Source organism: Protopterus annectens, chromosome 1.part0, assembly GCF_019279795.1.
Source record: "Protopterus annectens isolate FY-2018-M chromosome 1.part0, PAN1.0, whole genome shotgun sequence".
In the NCBI taxonomy this organism is placed as follows: Eukaryota; Metazoa; Chordata; order Ceratodontiformes; family Protopteridae; genus Protopterus; species Protopterus annectens.
In genome coordinates this window covers 803,125,168-803,144,690 of record NC_056725.1, presented here as the reverse complement: position 1 = coordinate 803,144,690, position 19,523 = coordinate 803,125,168, and the positions used below count along the sequence as shown (strand labels likewise).

Below are 19,523 nucleotides of genomic sequence, written 5' to 3'. Positions count from 1 at the left end.
CCAAAACTTAGCTTTTTTCTGTTCTTACACTGAAGAAGAGTTTTACTCGAAAGCTTTGTATTTTAATAAACGACATTTCTACTTTTTGAACGGTGGACTTCTGGTTTGGTGTTTTGTGCTTTTTTTCTGTTATTTTAACAACTTTACCTGTTTTGAGTGGTCACTCTTACAAGGAGCATATTTGAATCTCCGGTCATAGTTGCCTGTAGGATTCATATTCATTAATGTATGCTCATTGCTGAGGGATAGATGTTCAGTAAGAAAATGGTACACAAAAGCCTGAAGGCTTGTACCTCTTGTTTAAAGGACAGTTAGGGCTTGAAACTTTAAAAACAAAAAAGGTTTTCATAATATATCGGTATTCTGTGCTATACTAATGTCTCTGCATCTTGCTAAATGCTTAGTATTTGTTTTGTTTTTGATCCAGTGGCAAGGTGGGGGCACTACCTGTGAAGTGAATTTATTTTTCCAACCAGAGTTTTATTTTACCCCAGTGTCACTTTCTGTCCTTATGGTGTCAGTCATTTTGCAGTTTTTATTTTTCCATTATTCTGTCAAGTCTGACCTAGAACTGCAATGCAGTGCCTGCACACTTTGTCAGAAAGGGTTGAGAAAATTATTAGTGGATTTATTCAGTTACATTTTTGTAAGTTTCAAACACGTTTTAATTATTGTAGTAGCAATTATCAGTGGATGATCTGTATAGTAGAAATTACAACTTTGGCTTCATAAATGAGTATGTGCGGTGGCTCGCCGAGTTAAGATTTTTGACTTGTAGCTTCATGGTCTAGGTCGGTTCTGACTTTTGGTTACCATCTATGAGGGTCTTGCCTGTTATTTCCTCTGTGTGCAAGTTTTTTCAGAGCACATTAGTTTTCCACACTAATTTTTTTTAAATATTGCATTTACTGTTGCCCTTGTGGGCCCTGGTCATGACTGAAGGGTCCATGCAGGGTTGAGTACTGAAGTAGATGTTGTACGTCCTTTGTTAAAGCAAGCTGTTAATGCTCACTTCAAAGCTTTAAACTTTGAAATGAAGCTTTTAAAATTTAGTTGAAACATTTTATAGCTCCATTCTGCAATTTTTAATCTTTTCTGTTATCCCATTTTAGACTCGGCCTTTACGTAAAGAACCAGAGGTAATTACTGTCACACTAAAGAAGCAGAATGGAATGGGTCTGAGCATTGTTGCTGCTAAGGTATGTTACAGATGGTTTACATTTTTTTTGTGTTAAATGAATAGGTATATTGACCAAGTCTTGTCATTTCAGATGTAATGCATCCTATTTTGTTAGAATAAGTGTACTTTCAGCAGAATGTTGTTTCAGCTTGGCAGTTTTTCCTTTTTTTCAGTGTTCTGGAGTGAATGTTTATTGCCTATAATGTCTTTAAAATATGTGGCAGTTTGATCTGTTTAGTCCTACTAAGATACTGGCAAAGCCAAAACACTGACTGTAAATTTAATAAAATATAAATACATTAGGACATCATTAAAATATGTTTGAAGTATTCTGTTTTGAGGTAATTTTATTACTTTCATGTTTTTTAGTTCTGGAATATGAAGTTGAGTCTTTCTGCATTTTTGTTAACTCTATTGACACTTTGCATTTTGAGAGAAAGGAAGTTAATTTTGTCCTCTTGTACTAGGATGTATTGATCAAGGGCATCAAATCCTGGTACTCCACTCTCACCCCAGTGTTCTTCTGTTGGTGCTACATATATCAAAAAGTGCTCTTAAGTGTAGTCATTAGGTGGAGGTATACAGTTGATAGGTAGCTCTTTTGTTGTCAAAGGGTTGAGGGGAGAATGCTAGAAAATTCCTGCTGTGTAGGATTTCCACTGGCAATTCACTAGTTGCATTCACATTTACAAGTGGAGGACAACTGTAACTTCCTTTCCTGTCCCAGAGATGTCTGCTACTTGTTTGTATCCTCTTACCTGAGCAGTGGTGCATGTTTAGCAACCTGACTGATATCTGCGTCCCCCTAACCATTCCATTATCAGTGTTCTGCACCTGCCTACATAATTCCTGCATGTCAGAGATTAGTATCCATGGCTTTCTCATTTCTTATGCAGAATTTGTAAATCACAATTCCTACACCCCCCCAAACTCAGTGCGAGTAGAATAGCCAGCCTCCCCCTCATCCCTTCTATCAGTAGTTATTACCTCTTCTACTCTCCCTCCTCTGGCAACAATTACTATTCTTTTTTTTTACCTCTTCATCCTGTCATTTCTTTCCAGTAGAAATCGGTGTCTTTTGCTGGCACCCTTTCCTCATTTTCTGTGATTAGTGCATCTTGCTGCCTTCTCCCATACCTATCTTGTTACTGATCTGTGTTCCTGTCTACTTACTTAAGCCTGTCAGGCATTACAACATTGCAGATGCACACTGAATGATCGTAGTATTTCCCTGCACCAGTACTCTACTTGGCAGTAAAATGTACTCCACCATATGTAGGGTGAGAGGATATCTTCGTGTGGTGGGCATGTAAATAATGAGTACATCTTTCTGTAATGGGGAGGAAATTGCAGGACCATTTGCATGTTATAACATCAGTTGCCAAAGGGTAGCAAGGTGTTAGGGCTACATTGTTCCCCGATGGCACCTTAAATGACCCCTCTCTATTGGCTGTCACCACTAGTGAATGAGGAACAGATGTTGCAGTTGTCCAGGAAATTAGGTAGTGGTCATCAGGCAGTGGGGGGGGGGGGGTACAGATAGACAAATAAATAACAGTCGCACTTGAAATGTGAATTAAATTGCCCAAAAATGAGAGGAGAGGGAAAGAGAGAAGTAATTTGTGTATATGGTCATAATCAAAGATGACAGCTGTGAATCAAGTACTTATGGAAATGATGACCGAAACTATTCATATACATTTCTGAAGTACCTAAAACAGATGTTTAAGTTTTTATTTGGTCATTTTCAGGTGAAATCTGTCATCCATGACGATATCCCTTACACAAGCACTATCATCTGGTTCCGGGAATTTTTCCCCATTTGATAGCATTAAGTTTGAAGTATTTTACAAGAAAATGGTTTGATCTACATTAAATGGTTTATAAGCAAAAGATGTCAGCGAATTTGTTTCATCTCTAGCAGTGCCCAAGTATATATATTTTTTTAAAGTCAAGCTGAACTAATCATTTGACATGTTCTTGACTTTTGTTTTATGTAGTAAACACAGCCCACAGCCAATAGCTATTCTCAAAGCATTAAAATTTTCTTAAAAAGTAATGATTGAGTATCCAGATCACAGTACCAATACTGTTTTTTTTTTAGTCTGACTAATGCAGTGTCGAAAAGTATGTTATTAATCAGGGTAGACTTAAAATGTTAATTGTTTGGGCTAACCAAACTGTGATTTTTGAAGTATTGTGTACTTTTACCGTACATTACAAAAGGTGGACTGTATCCAGAAGTAGCATAGTAAATGTGAAGTTATTTCACTGCATGTACAGAGTTCCCCTAAAGCCATTCACCTCACCTTTGTTCTGTATAGAATCTCTTAGGATTCAGTATGGGCTCCTCATTCATTACAATTCTATATTGGGTCCTCACTGGTTCCATTTTTATATCAGTGTATTTCTCTGTCTGTATCCCTTTCCCTCAGTCACTCATTCTCTCCCACCTGTGTATATGTGTGTATATAATATATATATATATATATATATATATATATATATATATATATGACACAGTGGATATAAAAAAGTGTATACACCTCTGTTAAAATGCCAGGTTTTTGTGAGATAAAAAAATGAGACCACAATAAATCATTTCAAAACTTTTCCCATCTTTAATGTGACCTATAACCTGTACAATTCAATTGAAAAATAAATCTGTTAGAGGAAAAAATATAAAAAATAAAAAATGTACAATAAGCTGGTTGCATAAGTGTGCACACTCTTAAACTAATACTTTGTTGAAGCACCTTTTGATTTAATTACAGCATTCAGTCTTCTTGGGTACACACCTGCCATCAATTAGAGAGACTGTGATTAGCCCCGAATAAGGTTCAACTGTCTTAGTCGGATTTTCCTGATATTTACTCAGTTGCCTGCTACAGCAATAGCCATGGTTTGCAGAGAGCTTACGAAACATCAAAGCAGTCTCATTGCTGAAAGGTATCAGTCAGGAGAAGGGTACAAAAAAATGTCCACAGCATTGGATATACCATGGAACACAGTGAAGACAATCATCAAAAAGTGGAGCAAATATGGGACAACAACAACGTTGCAAAGAACTGGACGTCCCTCCAAAATTCATGAAAAGACAAGATGAAAACTAGTCAGGAAGGTTGCCAAAAGACCTACAGCAACACTGAAGGAGTTGCAGGAATGTCTGGCAAGTACTGGTTGTGTACTACATGTGACAACAGTCTCCCATATTCTCCGTCTGGACTATTGGGTAGGGTTGCAAGACAGAAGCCTTTTCTTACACAGAAAAACATCCAAGCCCAGCTAAAATTTGCAAAACAGTAAATCAAGTCTCCCAAAAGCATGTGGGAAAATGTGTTATGGTCTGATAAGACCAAGGTTGAACTTTCTGGCCACGATTCCAAAAGTTACGTTTGGTGCAAAAACAACACTTAGTATCACCAAAAGAACACCATCCCCACAGTGAAGCATGGTGGTGGCAGTGTCATGCTTTGGGGTTGCTTTTCTTCAGCTGGAACTGGGGCTTTAGTCAAGGTGGAGTGAGTTATGAACAGATGTTCATTTTGTTTCACTGTTGCAGTCATTACATTTGGGTAATCTGCTGGCAAGTTGCCCTCAGTCGGCCTGATTAACAAAGTCTTGGGTCCTGCGTCAGTTGCTGTCCCTTCTTCCATGATGTCAGGTCATCAGGGGTATAAAACATGCAGCCGACACCATTGCATCAGTCTTTCTTGTCGCGTGGTGCCCGAAGCAGAAGCAGTTCGCATGTGCCGGTCAGCTGACTCCTGAAATTTTCGTTTTCGAGTTTCAGAATCGAAGTCTTCAACTTAGTCAAGTACCCCGTTGGGGAAACTTTTTCTTGCTCCTTACCGATGTCACTAAAAGTTAATAATTGTATTACTTGTGGAAAGCAAATACCTCATGAAGATTTTCATCTGTACTGTATTCCTTGCCTAGGCCCTGACCACGACGTACCTTGCTGTCGGTTTTGTGCTTTATTTGATCAGCGCACTGTCCGTCGTCGGTACATTTTTGCCTCTAAATATTTCAGTTCTCGGTTTAATTATCCAGAAATGACGTCGGTTAGCCATCCGATTACCAGAATTCCAAAAAAAAACTCAAAGAAAAAGACAGGCCGTCGAGGTCCAAAATTACTGACGATGCTTTTCCTAAGACAGTTGCCAGTTTACCAGTACCAGTGAGGCACTTTCGCAGCCCCTGATACCCACTACTTCTGACTCGCAGGCCTCTACTGAGACCCATTCGGAGTCTGGTATGCCGCGAGATGCTTCACCTATGGAACCCGCGGATGGCTGTACCTTGGATGGGTCCTGAGCCGCTGTGCAGGCACCGGCTTCTGAGGGTGTATTCAGGCCTACAGACTTGCATATTAAACCGACTCCACCTTCTACTCTAAGGCCTAAATCTCGATCTATGTCTAAAAAACTGAAGCACAGGCCACATGTTCAGGCCTCTATGCCTAAAAAACAAATTATCAAAATGGCTGAAGATCTTATTACTGTAATCAGGGGTAGTCAACCCCCCCCCCCCTTTCTAAAAGGCCTAGGACTGAGCTTGACAATGATTCTTCTGATCAGGACTTTGTTTCTTCTAATTCTTCCAATGACCTAGATTTGTCCATACCTACTTATGAGGATTCTGATGCAGAGGATTCCATTCCCTCTGCTTCCCCCCCCTGAGGTCTTTTCTTTTGGGGAAACTTTACATACTTTAAGGGAGCATTTCCATTGGGAAAGTCAGGTATTTTCTGAATCTAAAAAGAGGCTTAGGGATTTTCTTCTACCTCAGCATAGGCTTTTGGCTATACCACCTGTACTATACATTGTTGATGATGTGTTTTTGCAGTCCAGTTTGGCCCCTGATTTCCTGCCTCTGGCTCCCAGTAAACCTGATGGATACTATAGGGTTCCTGAGTCCCAAGAGTTCCTTTTCAAGAAACCTATTGCGGATCCAGAAACCATTTCTCAGGGGCCCAAGGGCATTAAGGCTTCTACTGCTAAACATCCTACCCTTCTGATAGAGATTCCAGGGCGCTGGATAGATGGGGTAAAAAGGTTTATACTTCTGCAACCTTGGCAATCGGGGTTTTAAACTGCCAATTTCATATGCTAAAATATCAACAGCATATTATTGGACTGCTCAAACAGAAAATGATGTTGATTCCTGACTGTGTGGAAAATAAAAGATTTACAGGATTTATTGCATTCTGCTGAACAAGTTGGAAAACATACTTTGCAATGTGGTTTTGATTCTTTAGAGGCCTCTTGCAGGGCTGCTGTTACTGGGTCTGTGCTTAGAAGGCATGCTTGGCTTAAGGAGCAATCTCTGCCTGATCATGTTAAAGCAAAATTGTTGTATGCGCCTTTAAATCAGGACTGTCTGTTTGGCAATAAGGCTGAAGAAGTTCTAAAAAACATGGAAGATAAAGCTAAATCTATGCAAACTGTAAAAGATTTCTTACAAGTGCAACCTCCAAGATTTAGTAGGCACTGGCTTACTAAGAATTGGTCCTTTCCCGCTCCTTCCAGACACACCAAAAGCACCATGTTTCAGTCCCAAGGGACTCTCAGAACTAATCAGTGGGGGGCCTCCACTTCCAAATCTGGAAATAACAAGACACCCCCCTATGGTAAACAGTCTCAATGACTTTCCTTTAAAATTGCCAAGCACTTACTTTTAGCCGCCCCTTTGGGGGGAAAGATTGCTCTTCATGCAAAAAACTGGGAACTCATAACCCAGGACAAATGGGTTTTAAATATAGTGTCCCAGGGGTACAGATTTAATTTCCACATGTTGCCAACACCAAATGGGTGGCCAGACCTGCCGCCAAATCAGTGGGCAGAGGCTCAGAAACAAGTATTTTCCCTCTTAAACATGAGGGCTATTCAACCGATACCAAAAGAGGAAAAGGGGCAAGGTTTCTATTCCAAGCTTTTCCTGGTACCCAGAAAAGACAAATCATGGCATCCAATTCCGGACCTGTCTACTCTTAACACCTTTCTGGACATTACAAAATTCAAGATGCTGACTCTTCACCAGTTACTTCCTATGCTAGGCAAAGATGCCTGGTTGGCAGCTCTAGATTTAAAAGAAGCTTACCTGCATGTATTCCAATCAGGGAATCTTGCAGAAGATACCTACGCTTCAAAGCAGGCTACTTGCATTATCAGTTCTCTGCGCTGCCCTTTGGCTTGTCTACTGCGCCCAGGGTATTCACAAAGTGCCTGGCTCCAGTAATTGCATTTTGCAGGCAAAAAAATATTCAAATATATCCATACCTGGACGATTGTCTAATTCAGGCCGAAAACCAGGCCATACTTATAAATCATCTGGCATTTGTAAAAAGGGTTCTAACTTGTCTAGGGTACACCATAAACGAAAAGAAATCACAACTGGTACCCTCTCAACAGATTACATTCCTGAGTGCAAGCTTGAATACAACTGCCCAGATGGCTTTCCTCACGCCAGAAAAGTAAATTCATTTGTTAACTTATTTCAAACAAGTGGACACAAAAACCCTGCTATCTGCAAGACATATACTGCAAGCCTTAGGGTTCATGGCCTTTTGCATTCTTCTAATTCCATATGCAAGACTGCATATGAGGAAACTTCAGTGGTACTTAAAGTCTATGGAGTCAACATTGTCACAGCCTGGAAATAATTAATTTCCTATCATACCTTGCCTTCGCCTAGAGTTCCTATGGTGGGCAGAGGCCTGCCACCAAAACAAGGGACTGCCATTCACACTACCCCCTGCCATCCAAACCCTAACTACAGACGCATCAGACTATGCACGGGGGGCTCATCTGGCAGGGAAGTGCATTCAGGGCAAATGGAACCCAAATCAAATGTACCTACATATCAGTCAAAAAGAAATGTTAGCTGTACAGAATGCTGTGACAGCCTTCAAGGACTACATTCATCCAGGACAACTAATGGTAAAAATGGACAACACCACGGTTATGTGGTACATAAACAAGCAGGGGGGTACACATTCCTACCCCATTTGCAGACTAGCCATGGCATTGTGGAACACGGCCTTGAGCTACCAAGTGCAATTACAAGCTCAATTCCTGCCAGGAAAACTGAATACACTGGCAGACGGACTAAGCAGAAATCTCATGGACCCACACGAATGGAAACTGGAACCACGGATTTTCAACATGTTGACAAGCAAATGGGGGAGCCCAGACATAGATCTATTTGCCTCCCCCAGAACTACCAGTTGGACAAATTTTGCACAAAGACTCCTCACAAAAAAGCCTGGAAAGTGGATGCTCTGTCCTTCAGCTGGAAAAACCTATCAGTCTGTGCCTTTCCCCTTCTGCCTCTGCTCTCCAGAGTTCTGCTAAAAATCAAACAGGACAAATCAAAAATGATTTTGATTGCTCCAGACTGGCCACGCCAATACTGGTACCTACTCCTGCGCAGTGTCACAAATACAAATATCTCCATGGCACCTGCCTCGGACACCTTCCTTACTGTCTCAGCAGGAGAAACAAATTCTCCACCTTCAGCTCCCAACATTGAACCTTGCAGCTTGGCTAATCACTTAAATTCACCCTTAGCATCACTCAGCAAACCTGTGATGGATGTCATCTTGGAGGCGAGAAGACCTAGTACTAGAAAATCTTATGCTGACAAATGGAAAAGATTCTGTGCCTGGAACCAATCTTTAGGGATGAGCACAGCAGCACCCAATTTACCTCAGATTTTGCAATATTTAACTGAGATGTTTCACAAGGGCCTGTCTTTTTCCTCTATTAAAATCCACGTTTCAGCTATTTCAGCTCACTATGACCCAGAACCACCCCTCTTTTATCATCCCCTGCTCAAACAGCATCTCAGAGGGGCAAAGAACTTGATACCACCCAGGAGAGCTCCTACCCTTGCCTGGGACCTTAACTTTGTTTTGGAAAAGCTCACTATACCTCCTTTTGAGCCAGATGCTACTGCAGACTTAAAATTTCTTTCTTGGAAAACAGCCTTCCTCTTAGCAATCACTTCAGCTAGAAGGATATCTGAATTACAGGCCCTTATGGCAGTGGAGCCTTTCATCATCTTTCATGCGGACAGGGTATCTCTGAGGACCAATCCATCCTTCATGCCCAAGGTGGTTTCCAGTGTGGCTCTTAACCAGTCCATTCATTTGCCAACCTTCTATCCCAATCCACAAAACAAAGGGGAACGGATTCTGCATTCCTTGGACGTGCACAGACAACTTAGATTCTACTTGGACAGAACTAAATTTCGAAGAAAATCTGAACAATTGCTAGTGGTATTTGCTGGTGGGGCAGAGGGGAAGGCTGTTTCAAAACAAACCATTTCTAAACGGATAAGCCATTGCATTCATTTCTGCTATAAGCACCATGAAAAACCTATCCCCCAGGGGATCAGATCTCATTCCACCAGGGCTGCATCTACTTCTGCAGCCTTTCCCAGAGGTGTTCCTACCAGGGATATTCTAGAAGCTGCTACCTGGAGTTCAGTACATACTTTCACCCAGCATTACCATTTACCAATTTTCTCCAAGTCCAGAGCTGGCTTTGCCACTGCAGTATTGCAGGGCCTTATAGCCGGTCCTAATGCTGTATAAATCCATCCTCCCAATCATAGCTTTGGGAATCTACCCAAATGTAATGACTGCAACAGTGAAACACAAAGAACATTGTACAGTTGTGTACACTTGCAATAGATGTAGATGTTCGAGTGTATTCACTGTTGCAGTCCTGCTTACCCTCCCTCCAGCCCCCTGTTTTTCTCTTACTATACATCTACTTTCATTTACTATGCTTAAAAGCCTTTTTGGTGTATTTAGTTTTGGTTGGAGGTATATTTTTGTGTTTTTAATTTTATTTGCTCCCCATTTGGGGGGCACCTGACATCTGGGGCAAGAAAAACTGATGTAATGGCGTCGGCTGCATGTTTTATACCCCCTGATGCCATGGAAGAAAGGACAGCAACCAACGCAGGACCCAAGACTTTGTTAGTCAGGCCGACTGAGGGCAACCTGCCAGCAGATTACCCAAATGTAATGACTGCAACAGTGAATACACTTGAATGTCTACATTTATGGTAAGTGTACACAACTGTACTTTCCAAATACTAGTCACTTTTGGCCCAAAACCTTTAGGCGTCTGCTAGAAAGCTGAAGAGGAATTTCACCTTTCAACACGACAATGACCCCCAAGCCATCCAAATTAACGAAAGAATGGCTTCACCAGAAGAAAATGAAAATTTTGGAATGGCCCAGCCAGAGCCCAAACCTAAATCCAATAGATAATCTGTGAGGTGACCTGAAGAGGGATGTGCACAAAAGATGCCCTCGCAATCTGACAGATTTGGAGCACTTTTACAAGGAAGAGTGGGCAAATATTGCAAAGTCAAGATGTGCCATGCTGATAGACTCCTACCCAAGAAGACTGAATGTTGTAATTAAATCAAAAGGTGCTTCAACAAAGTATTAGTTTAAGGGTGTGCACACTTATGCAACCAGCTTATTGTACATTTTTTATTTTTTTATATTTTTCCCCATAACAGATTTGTTTTTCCAATTGAATTGTATAGGTTATAGGTCACATTAAAGGTGGGAAACGTTTTGAAATGATTTATTGTGGTCCCATTTTTTTCTCTCTCAAAAACCTGGCATTTTAACAGGGGTGTGTACACTTTTTATATCCACTGTGTGTATGTGTGTGTGTGTATATTTATATATATATATTAGATTATATATATATATATATATATATATATATATATATACATATATATATAGGGATATAGATTAGATATACATAGATATATAAATTAGGTGTGTATATATATATATATATATATATATATATATATGTATATATATGTATATGTATGGAGAGAGAGTGAGACATAGATTTATATGAAATCTCACAACCTGATTTGCAGGATAAGTAGTATAATGATGCTCTGGCATATATAGAACTAGTTTTTTACTTTTCACCATTAGTCATGAATGTAAATTTGTCATTTCTTGTGAAGACTCTGGGGGTTTCTAGCTAGAAGGTTGGCTGTACATCCTTATAATTTCTTTTCTAATACTGTCGCATTAACATAACATTTTAATTTACCTACCTTCTGTATTTGTTGTCCCAGCTGCATTTTCCAGTGGATCCTATTTTTCTTGAGAAGGTTACCACTGGTCTCAGGCCTGTAAATGTGTTCACTAGTTGGTATTAGACTCGCATAATATATTCATCTTTATCATGCACTTTAAAGTATTTCTTACCATCTGAGAACCACAGAATATTCACCATTAAATATCTGTTGCCGTAGGCAAACTTTATGGGATGTCCTTCAAGAATGCAACTGCAGTCATAACATATGGGTTGTCCTGCCTCAGGCAGCCCTCGGTCGGCCGGATTCCAAAGTCTGGGTCCGACGTCGGCTGATGTTGCATTTCTCTCCGACGTCAGAGCGGCCGGAGTACATAAGCATCAGCCGACGCCATCTTCTTCAGTCTTTCTTGCCGCGCGGTGCCCGAAGCAGAAGCAGTTCGCAAGTGTCGGTCGGTCAGCTCCTGTATTCTTCGAAACCGAAGTCATCAAAAAAGCTAAGTACCCCGTTGGGGACCTTTTCTTGCCTCAGCCGATGTCAGAAATTACTGAAAAAGTAAATAATTGTTTGTCTTGTGGTAAACAAATACCTCATAAGGATTTCCACTCTTACTGCCTTCCTTGCCTTGGCCCAGACCACGACGTCTCGGCCTGTGCCGCCTGTGCTTGCTTCAATAAGCGCACTCTCAGGCGCCGGGCAGAGTTTGCTGAAGACTTTTTCGGCGAAAAATTCGATTATACAATGCCGTCGGAACTACCGACATCGCAGACTCCTAAGAAACGTAAAGACTGGGACCGACATCCTCGGCCCGCGTCTTCCACCGACACCACGCCAAAACCAACCGCGAGTGCCCCGGTTCCCTCTGAGGTGGTTATTTCACCGCTCCGAACCGAAGACACCGCATTACCGATACCAGAGACCACACCGACGCCAGTTATTGATTTTCCTCCGGATACTGAAACCGAGGAAATGCCCGAGACCATTGCTGTTGATAAGGTCACTCCTACACGTGGAGCTGCTAGGCCTCCCATGTCCATGTCTATCAAGGCCTACACACGTGCTAAGGCAGCCAGCAAGTCCAAGCACCTTACTGCTAAAGCCTTACCTCAGCCTACTCCTGAAACACAAATCATGACTATGGCCGCAGACTTAATTTCCATGATCAGAGGTTCCCAGGCCCATCCTGAGAGAGGATCCCAGCCTCCTCCTGATAAGAGGCCCAGGGTTGAACCCTCTGACCCTCTCCCTTCAGATGAGGATTCTGAGGACTCTGTTCACTCCGAAAGCCAGGGAGAGCTCTTCCAGACCTATGAGGACTCAGATGCAGAGGACTCCATCCCCTCGGCCTCTCCTCCTGAGGATATTTCTTTTGGGGAAGTTCTGCATTCCATGAGGGAACATTTTAAGTGGCACGGCCAGGAATATTCTGATTCCAGAAAGCGTCTTCGAACCTTCCTTAAAAAGCCCCAACACAGACCCTTAGCTATACCTCCTGTGCTTGATGTTTTGGATGATTTATACTCTGACTCAAGTGTTACCCCTGATACTCTTCCTCCTACTCCTGTCAAGCCTGACAGATACTATAGGGTCCCAGAAACCCATTCTCATTTCTTTAGGGCCCATGCTGTTGATTTAGAAACAATTTCACAGGGACCGAAAGGGGTTTCAGCTACCACCTCCAAAAATCCTTTGCCTTCCAACAGGGAAGCTAGGTCATTAGAGAGATGGGGGAAGAAGGTTTACACCTCCACTACCTTATCTATGAGAGCTCTCAATTGTCTCTTTCATATGTTTCAGTATCAGGATTACCTGTTAGATGATTTACAGAAAACATTGGCCTCTCCTGAACCTTTAGATAGGAAGTCTTTGCAGGAGGCTGTACATAATTCTCAGCAAGTTAGCAATCACTTTCTTCAGTGTGGATATGACTCATTGGAAGCTTCATGTAGGGCAGCTATGACAGGGGCGGTCATTCGTAGACATGCATGGTTAAAAGAACAACCTTTACCAGATCATGTTAAGGCAAAACTTCTTGATGCACCCTTGGAAAAGAACAAGCTTTTTGGTGCTAATGCTAAAGATGTGTTAAAGTCCATTGAGGAAAAAGCCAAGTCAGTTCAGACAGTCAAAGATTTCCTCCAGGTTCAGCCACCCAGATTCAGCAGGAATTGGCCTTCTAAAAACTGGTCCTTTCCTAATCCTGAAAGATTTCAAAGGGGCAAAAACAGGCGTGCCCGAGAAGAGGACAATACAGAGGTTCCTACAGGGGACGACAATGGCAACCAGCAAACCAAAGAAGTGACACAGGGGTTTCTCCTGCCCCACAGGGACAAGCTCAATGACTTTCCTCTAGTTCTGCTGACCAAGGAGCAAGCAGAAGCTCCTTTGGGTGGAAAATTATTTCTGTTTTCAGACAATTGGCACAGAGTGACAAAGGACGAATGGATTTTGGACATTATAGACCACGGTTACAGGTTCCATTTTCATACCTTGCCAGGAAAACAAGGCATGCCAAACCTACCACAAAACCAGAGGGCAGAGGCTATCAAGCAAATTTCTCTGCTTGCTCAGATCAAAGCAATAGAAAAAGTTCCACAACAAGAACAAGGCCAGGGGTTTTACTCAAGACTGTTCCTTGTTCCAAGAAAAGAAACTCAATGGAGACCAATACTGGACTTGTCCGCATTAAACACTTTTCTCATAGTACCAAAGTTCAAAATGCTGACTCTACAGCAACTCCTTCCCATGCTGGGCAAGGGGTCTTGGCTGATTACTCTGGACCTCAAGGAGGCATACCTGCATGTCCCTATCAGACACAGCTGCAGAAGATATCTCAGATTTCTTGCTGGGCCAGAGCATTATCAATTCTCAGCATTGCCATTTGGCTTATCTACTGTGCCCAGAGTATTTACGAAATGCCCGGCTTCAGTAATTGCTCATTGCAGGCTCCAGGGGATTCAAATTTACCCGTACCTGGACGACTGCCTCATACAAGCGGACGACAAACTGATTTTGACAAAAAACTTGAATTATTTCATACAATTGCTACAGGCTCTGGGATACACAGTCAACTTCCAAAAGTCAAGACATCCCAGCAAATAACCTTTTTAGGAGCCAAACTAGACACAGCCTCTCAAATGGCTTACCTGACAGAAGACAAGCAAAAGAAGTTAACTCATTACTTCAAAGGTTTAGCAAAGCTCACCCAGATGACTGCAAGGAGATTCCTACAGGCCCTGGGTTACATTGGCATCCTGCATTCTCCTGGTTCCACTACAAAGACTGCACATGAGAAAGCTTCAATGGTACCTAAAAAGCTTATGGTCTCAACACAGCAACAACCTAGAGGCAACCATACCGCTCATTCCATGCCTTCAAAAGAAATTTCTATGGTGGGCCTCGGTAAGCCAGTCAAACACAGGTATGTCCTTCAAAAAACCTCAGATAACACAGACCATGACCACAGACGCCTCAGACCTTGGATGGGGGATGCACATGGAGGGCAGATGTATTCAAGGACAATGGTCTCCAAAGGAAACACATCTGCATATCAACCAAAAAGAGATGCTGGCAGTAATGCATGCCATCGAGGCCTTTGGACAACAACTTCAACAAGGCCACCTGCTAATACGGACAGACAACACCACTGTGATGTGGTACATAAACAAGCAGGGGGCACCCATTCTTACCCCCTTTGCAGACCGACAATGAATCTTTGGGAAAAATCACTGAGCCTAAACATACAGTTGCAATCCCAGTTTGTTCCAGGCAAAGACAATGTGCTGGCGGACAGTCTAAGCAGGAATTTCCTAGACCCCCACGAATGGAGGTTACATCCAGAAATCTTCATACGACTCACCTCGACATGGGGCAGGCCAGAAGTAGACCTATTTGCCTCCCACCTCAATCATCATCTACAAAAGTTCTGTTCAAGGACATATCATCCACAAGCATGGAAAATAGATGCTCTCTCATTCAACTGGAACTTCCTAAAAATCTGTGCATTCCCACCTCTGCCACTGATGACCACAGTATTACTAAAGATCAAAGCAGAGCAGCCCAAGGGGATCCTAATAGCTCCAGACTGGCCAAGACAACACTGGTACCCACTACTACGGAGCATATGTCACAACAAAAAGTGGGCCCTTCCCCAATGGCCCCAACTTTTGACTCAACACAACTTCAAGACAGTTCATCCCAACAGCCAGAAGCTACAGCTAACAGCTTGGGAGATCCCATGAATAACCTCAATCTATCTCTCTCCAAGGAAGTTCAGCGGATACTAACAGAAGCCCGGAGACCATCCACCAGAAAGGTTTACTTAGCCAAATGGAAGAGATTCAGCATTTGGAATACCAGCAAGGGTCATGATGCATCATTATTGAACATTCCACTCATTCTGGAATATTTGGCAGATATGCTACAGAATGGACTCGTATTCTTCCATAAAAATACATGCTTCAGCTATTTCAGCTAGATACAACACTGATCCACCTGTGGTTTCACATCCTTTGTTAAGGCAATTCCTTAGGGGAATCAAGAATATAAAGCCCCCAAGAAAGGCACCAGTACCAGCTTGGGACCTCAACTTTGTCCTAGAAAAACTGACTCTACCTCCCTTTGAGCCAGCAGCTTCTGTGGACTTACAATTTCTCTCATGGAAGACTGCTTTCCTGTTGGCAATTACCTCAGCAAGAAGGGTTTCGGAATTACAGGCCCTAATGGCAATACCACCGTTCATAACCTTTCACAGAGACAGGGTCTCCTTACGAACCAACCCTACCTTTCTGCCAAAAGTGGTATCTAGGGTTTCTTTAAATCAAGCAATTCACCTGCCTACTTTCTTTCCCAATCCTGAGAACAAAGGGGAAAGACTGTTGCATACCTTGGACATTCACAGACAACTTCGCTACTACCTGGACAGAACCAAGACCAGTAGGAAGTCTGATCAGCTTTTTGTAGCTTACGCCCCTGGAGTACAAGGAAAAGCAATTTCCAAACAGACTATTTCAAAATGGATTGGACATTGCATCAAATTCTGTTATTCCTTCCATGGAAAGAGTGTGCCAGCCAATGTCAGACCACACTCACCAGAGCTACAGCCACCTCTACAGCATTCTTAAGAGGGGTGCCTACAAAGGACATTCTAGAAGCTGCTACATGGAGCTCCGTGCATACATTTTCCAAACACTACAACCTCCCTTTATATTCCAGATCCAGAGCAGGCTTTGCTTCGGCAGTCCTGCAGGGATTGATAGCTACACCATCCTTTTCTTAGAGCATTCCACCTCCCCCAGCTAAGCTATGGTATTCAACCCATATGTTATGACTGCAGTTGCATTCTTGAAGGACATGGTACAGATGTTCTTCATTCCACATTGCTGCAGTCCTAACCATTGGGTAGTCCGCTGTCCAGTCGGCCCGAATACCAAAGTATATGGCTGACGTCGGTCAAGGCGCATTAGACTGATGTCAGGACGTCAGGGTACTAATGCGCATGACCGACGTCATATCCTCAGTCTTTTTTGCCGCATGGTCCGATGCAGAAGCAGTTTTGCGAGTGCAGGTTGGCGTTCTGAAATTTTCTGAAGTCGGAGTTTCAGACCGAATCAAAGTTGGCTAAGTACCCCGTTGGGGAACATTTTGGTTTTTTCTTGCCTCAGTATTTAACCGGATGTCAGAAAAAGTGAATAACTGTATTTCTTGTGGGAAACAGATACCTCATAGGGATTACCATACTTTGTGTATACCTTGTTTAGGGCCGAGCACGACGTTGTTGGATGCCGCTCTTGTGCTAGATTTAACAAACGCACTATTAAGAGAAGGTTAGACTGTGCCAGGTTAGTGTTTGGGAAGCGTTGTAATTATAAAATGCCGCCGGATGCTCCGCCGCCCGCTTCCAAAAGCGCAAGGACAAAGCAGCAAAGCCTAGGGTTGAAGAACCGGCAGTCCCGGACGTCGGTTCTTTAGAAGGCTCAGTGGAGCCAGAGGTTTTGCCAGGAGTTTCTGTGGAGTCTCAGGCAGAGACTTTACTGTTACAGGATGTGCCCTCTCAGGAGGTAGGCCAGGCTGATGGGATTTCTCAGGTAGCTGTTCTTCCCTCTCTTCCTAAGGCAGTTAGAGCCTCTCCTTCTGTTTCCAAGACTTCCTTGAGAGGTAGGCCAAGTTTAGCTTCAGTGGGGGCTTCTCCTAGCACTTCAGGTTCTGTGCCTAAGAAACATATGCTTAAAATGGCAGAGGATTTGATTACTATGATTAGAGGTTCTGTGCCCCCTCCGGATAAGAGGCCTAGGGTGGAGTCTGAGTTTGAGAGTTTTGAACAGTGTTCAGAGGCTTCTGAGTCTTCGGCTGAAGACTTGCAGGAGTTTCCTCATTATTCTGATTCTGATGTGGATGATTCCACTCCTTCAGCTTCTCCTCCTGAAGATTTTTCATTTTCAGAGACTCTGCATTCCATGAGGGAGCATTTTAAATGGGAAGGCCAAGATTTCTCTGATTCCAGGAAGAGGCTTAGGGAATTCTTGTTTTTACCCCAGCATAGGCCCTTAGCTATACCTCCTGTGTTGAATGTGGTGGAAGATGTTTTGCAGAGGCTTCCCTGAATCCTGATTCTTTGCCTCCTGCCCCTGTTAAACCTGATAGGTACTATAGGGTGCCTGAAGCTCATAAGTATCTTTTTAAGAGTCCTAGGGCAGACCCAGAAATTGTTTCTCAGGGGCCTAAAGGTGTTAAGGCCTCTGTTGTTAAAAATCCTGTTCCTTCGGATAAAGAGGCAAGGGCTTTGGATAGATGGGGTAAGAAAGTGTATACTTCTTCCACTTTAGCCATGAGGGCGTTGAATTGTCAGTTTCACATGCTAAAATATCAGAATTATCTCCTTTCACAATTGAAATCTAAGGTGGATGCTCTGGAAGGTATTGAGTGTAAAGAGTTGCTAGATTTAGTTCATGTGTCTGAACAAGTGGGTAAGCATTCTTTGCAATGTGGTTTTGATGCTGTGCAGGCCTCCTCGAGGGTGGCTGCCACTGGTTCTGTTCTTCGCAGGCACGCTTGGTTGAGGGATCAGAATTTAGCTGAGCATGTTAAAACAAGGATTTTGGATGCTCCTTTACAGTCTGATGTGTTGTTTGGTTCGCCTGTGGAAGCAGTTTTAAAGAAAATGGAGGACAAGGCTAAATCTATGCAGACTGTCAAAGATTTTTTGCAGGTGCAGCCTCCAAAGTTTAGCAGAAATTGGCCTACTAAGGGATGGACATATCCTGCGTATGATTCCCAGTCTAGGGGTAGGTCTAGACGTGGTAGGGGCAGAGCTCAAGGTTCTTTTAGGCCTAGAACAGGGAGTTCTCCTGCTCAGACTTCTGGTGAGGGCAGGGGTCAGTCCTTTCAGAAACAGACCCAATGACCTGCCTTTTCAGCTGCCAGAGCATTCTCGACTGGCAGCTCCTTTGGGAGGAAGACTGTCTCTTTTCAAAGAAAATTGGGATTTAATTACTCAAGACAGATGGGTTTTGGATATCATTCACCACGGTTACAGGTTTTATTTCCATACCTTGCCCCTTTCAAAGGCATGCCAGACGTTCCTCCTCCACAAAGGAAAGAGGCTCACAAGCAAATTTCTTTGTTACTCCAAATAGGGGCCATTCAGCCAGTTCCTGTACCAGAAAGGGGCCTAGGATTTTATTCTCGCCTGTTCCTAGTACCAAAGAAGGGGAACACGTGGAGACCAATTTTGGATTTATCTATCCTCAACACTTATCTGGACATTCCCAAGTTCAAAATGTTGACGTTACAACAGCTTTTACCTCTGCTGGGCAAAGATCACTGGATGGTAACTTTAGATCTCAAGGAAGCTTACCTTCATGTGCCAATAAGACTAAGATGCAGGAAGTATCTGCGTTTTCGAGCTGGAAATTCTCATTATCAGTTCTCTGCATTGCCCTTTGGCTTATCTACTGCGCCCAGAGTATTCACAAAGGTTCTGGCTCCAGTGATAGCTTACTTCAGGCTAAAAGGAATCCAAATCTATCCTTACTTGGACGACTGCCTGATTCTGGCTCAAGAAAAAGAAGTTCTTCTACAGCATCTGGAATATGTCATAGCAGTGCTAAGATGCCTAGGGTATTCTGTGAACGAAATAAAGTCCAGTCTAGTACCCTCTCAAGACATGTGCTTTCTGGGTGTGAGACTGAATACAGCAGCCCAGATGGCCTTTTTAACCCCAGACAAACAAAAGAATCTTTCCAGTTACTTC

The 19,523-nt window shown here is 42.8% G+C and overlaps 1 protein-coding gene across 12 annotated transcripts in view; it reads left to right on the top strand.

Moving 5' to 3' along the window:
* Positions 1-19,523, top strand: part of AFDN (afadin, adherens junction formation factor) — a 3,286,836-nt gene that overhangs the window by 2,123,309 nt on the left and 1,144,004 nt on the right. For all 12 annotated transcript variants that reach the window (XM_044063225.1, XM_044063199.1, XM_044063191.1 and 9 more), the window contains one exon: positions 1,113-1,199. In XM_044063225.1, coding sequence (XP_043919160.1) covers positions 1,113-1,199 — 87 coding nt within the window. The remainder of the gene's footprint in view (positions 1-1,112; positions 1,200-19,523) is intronic.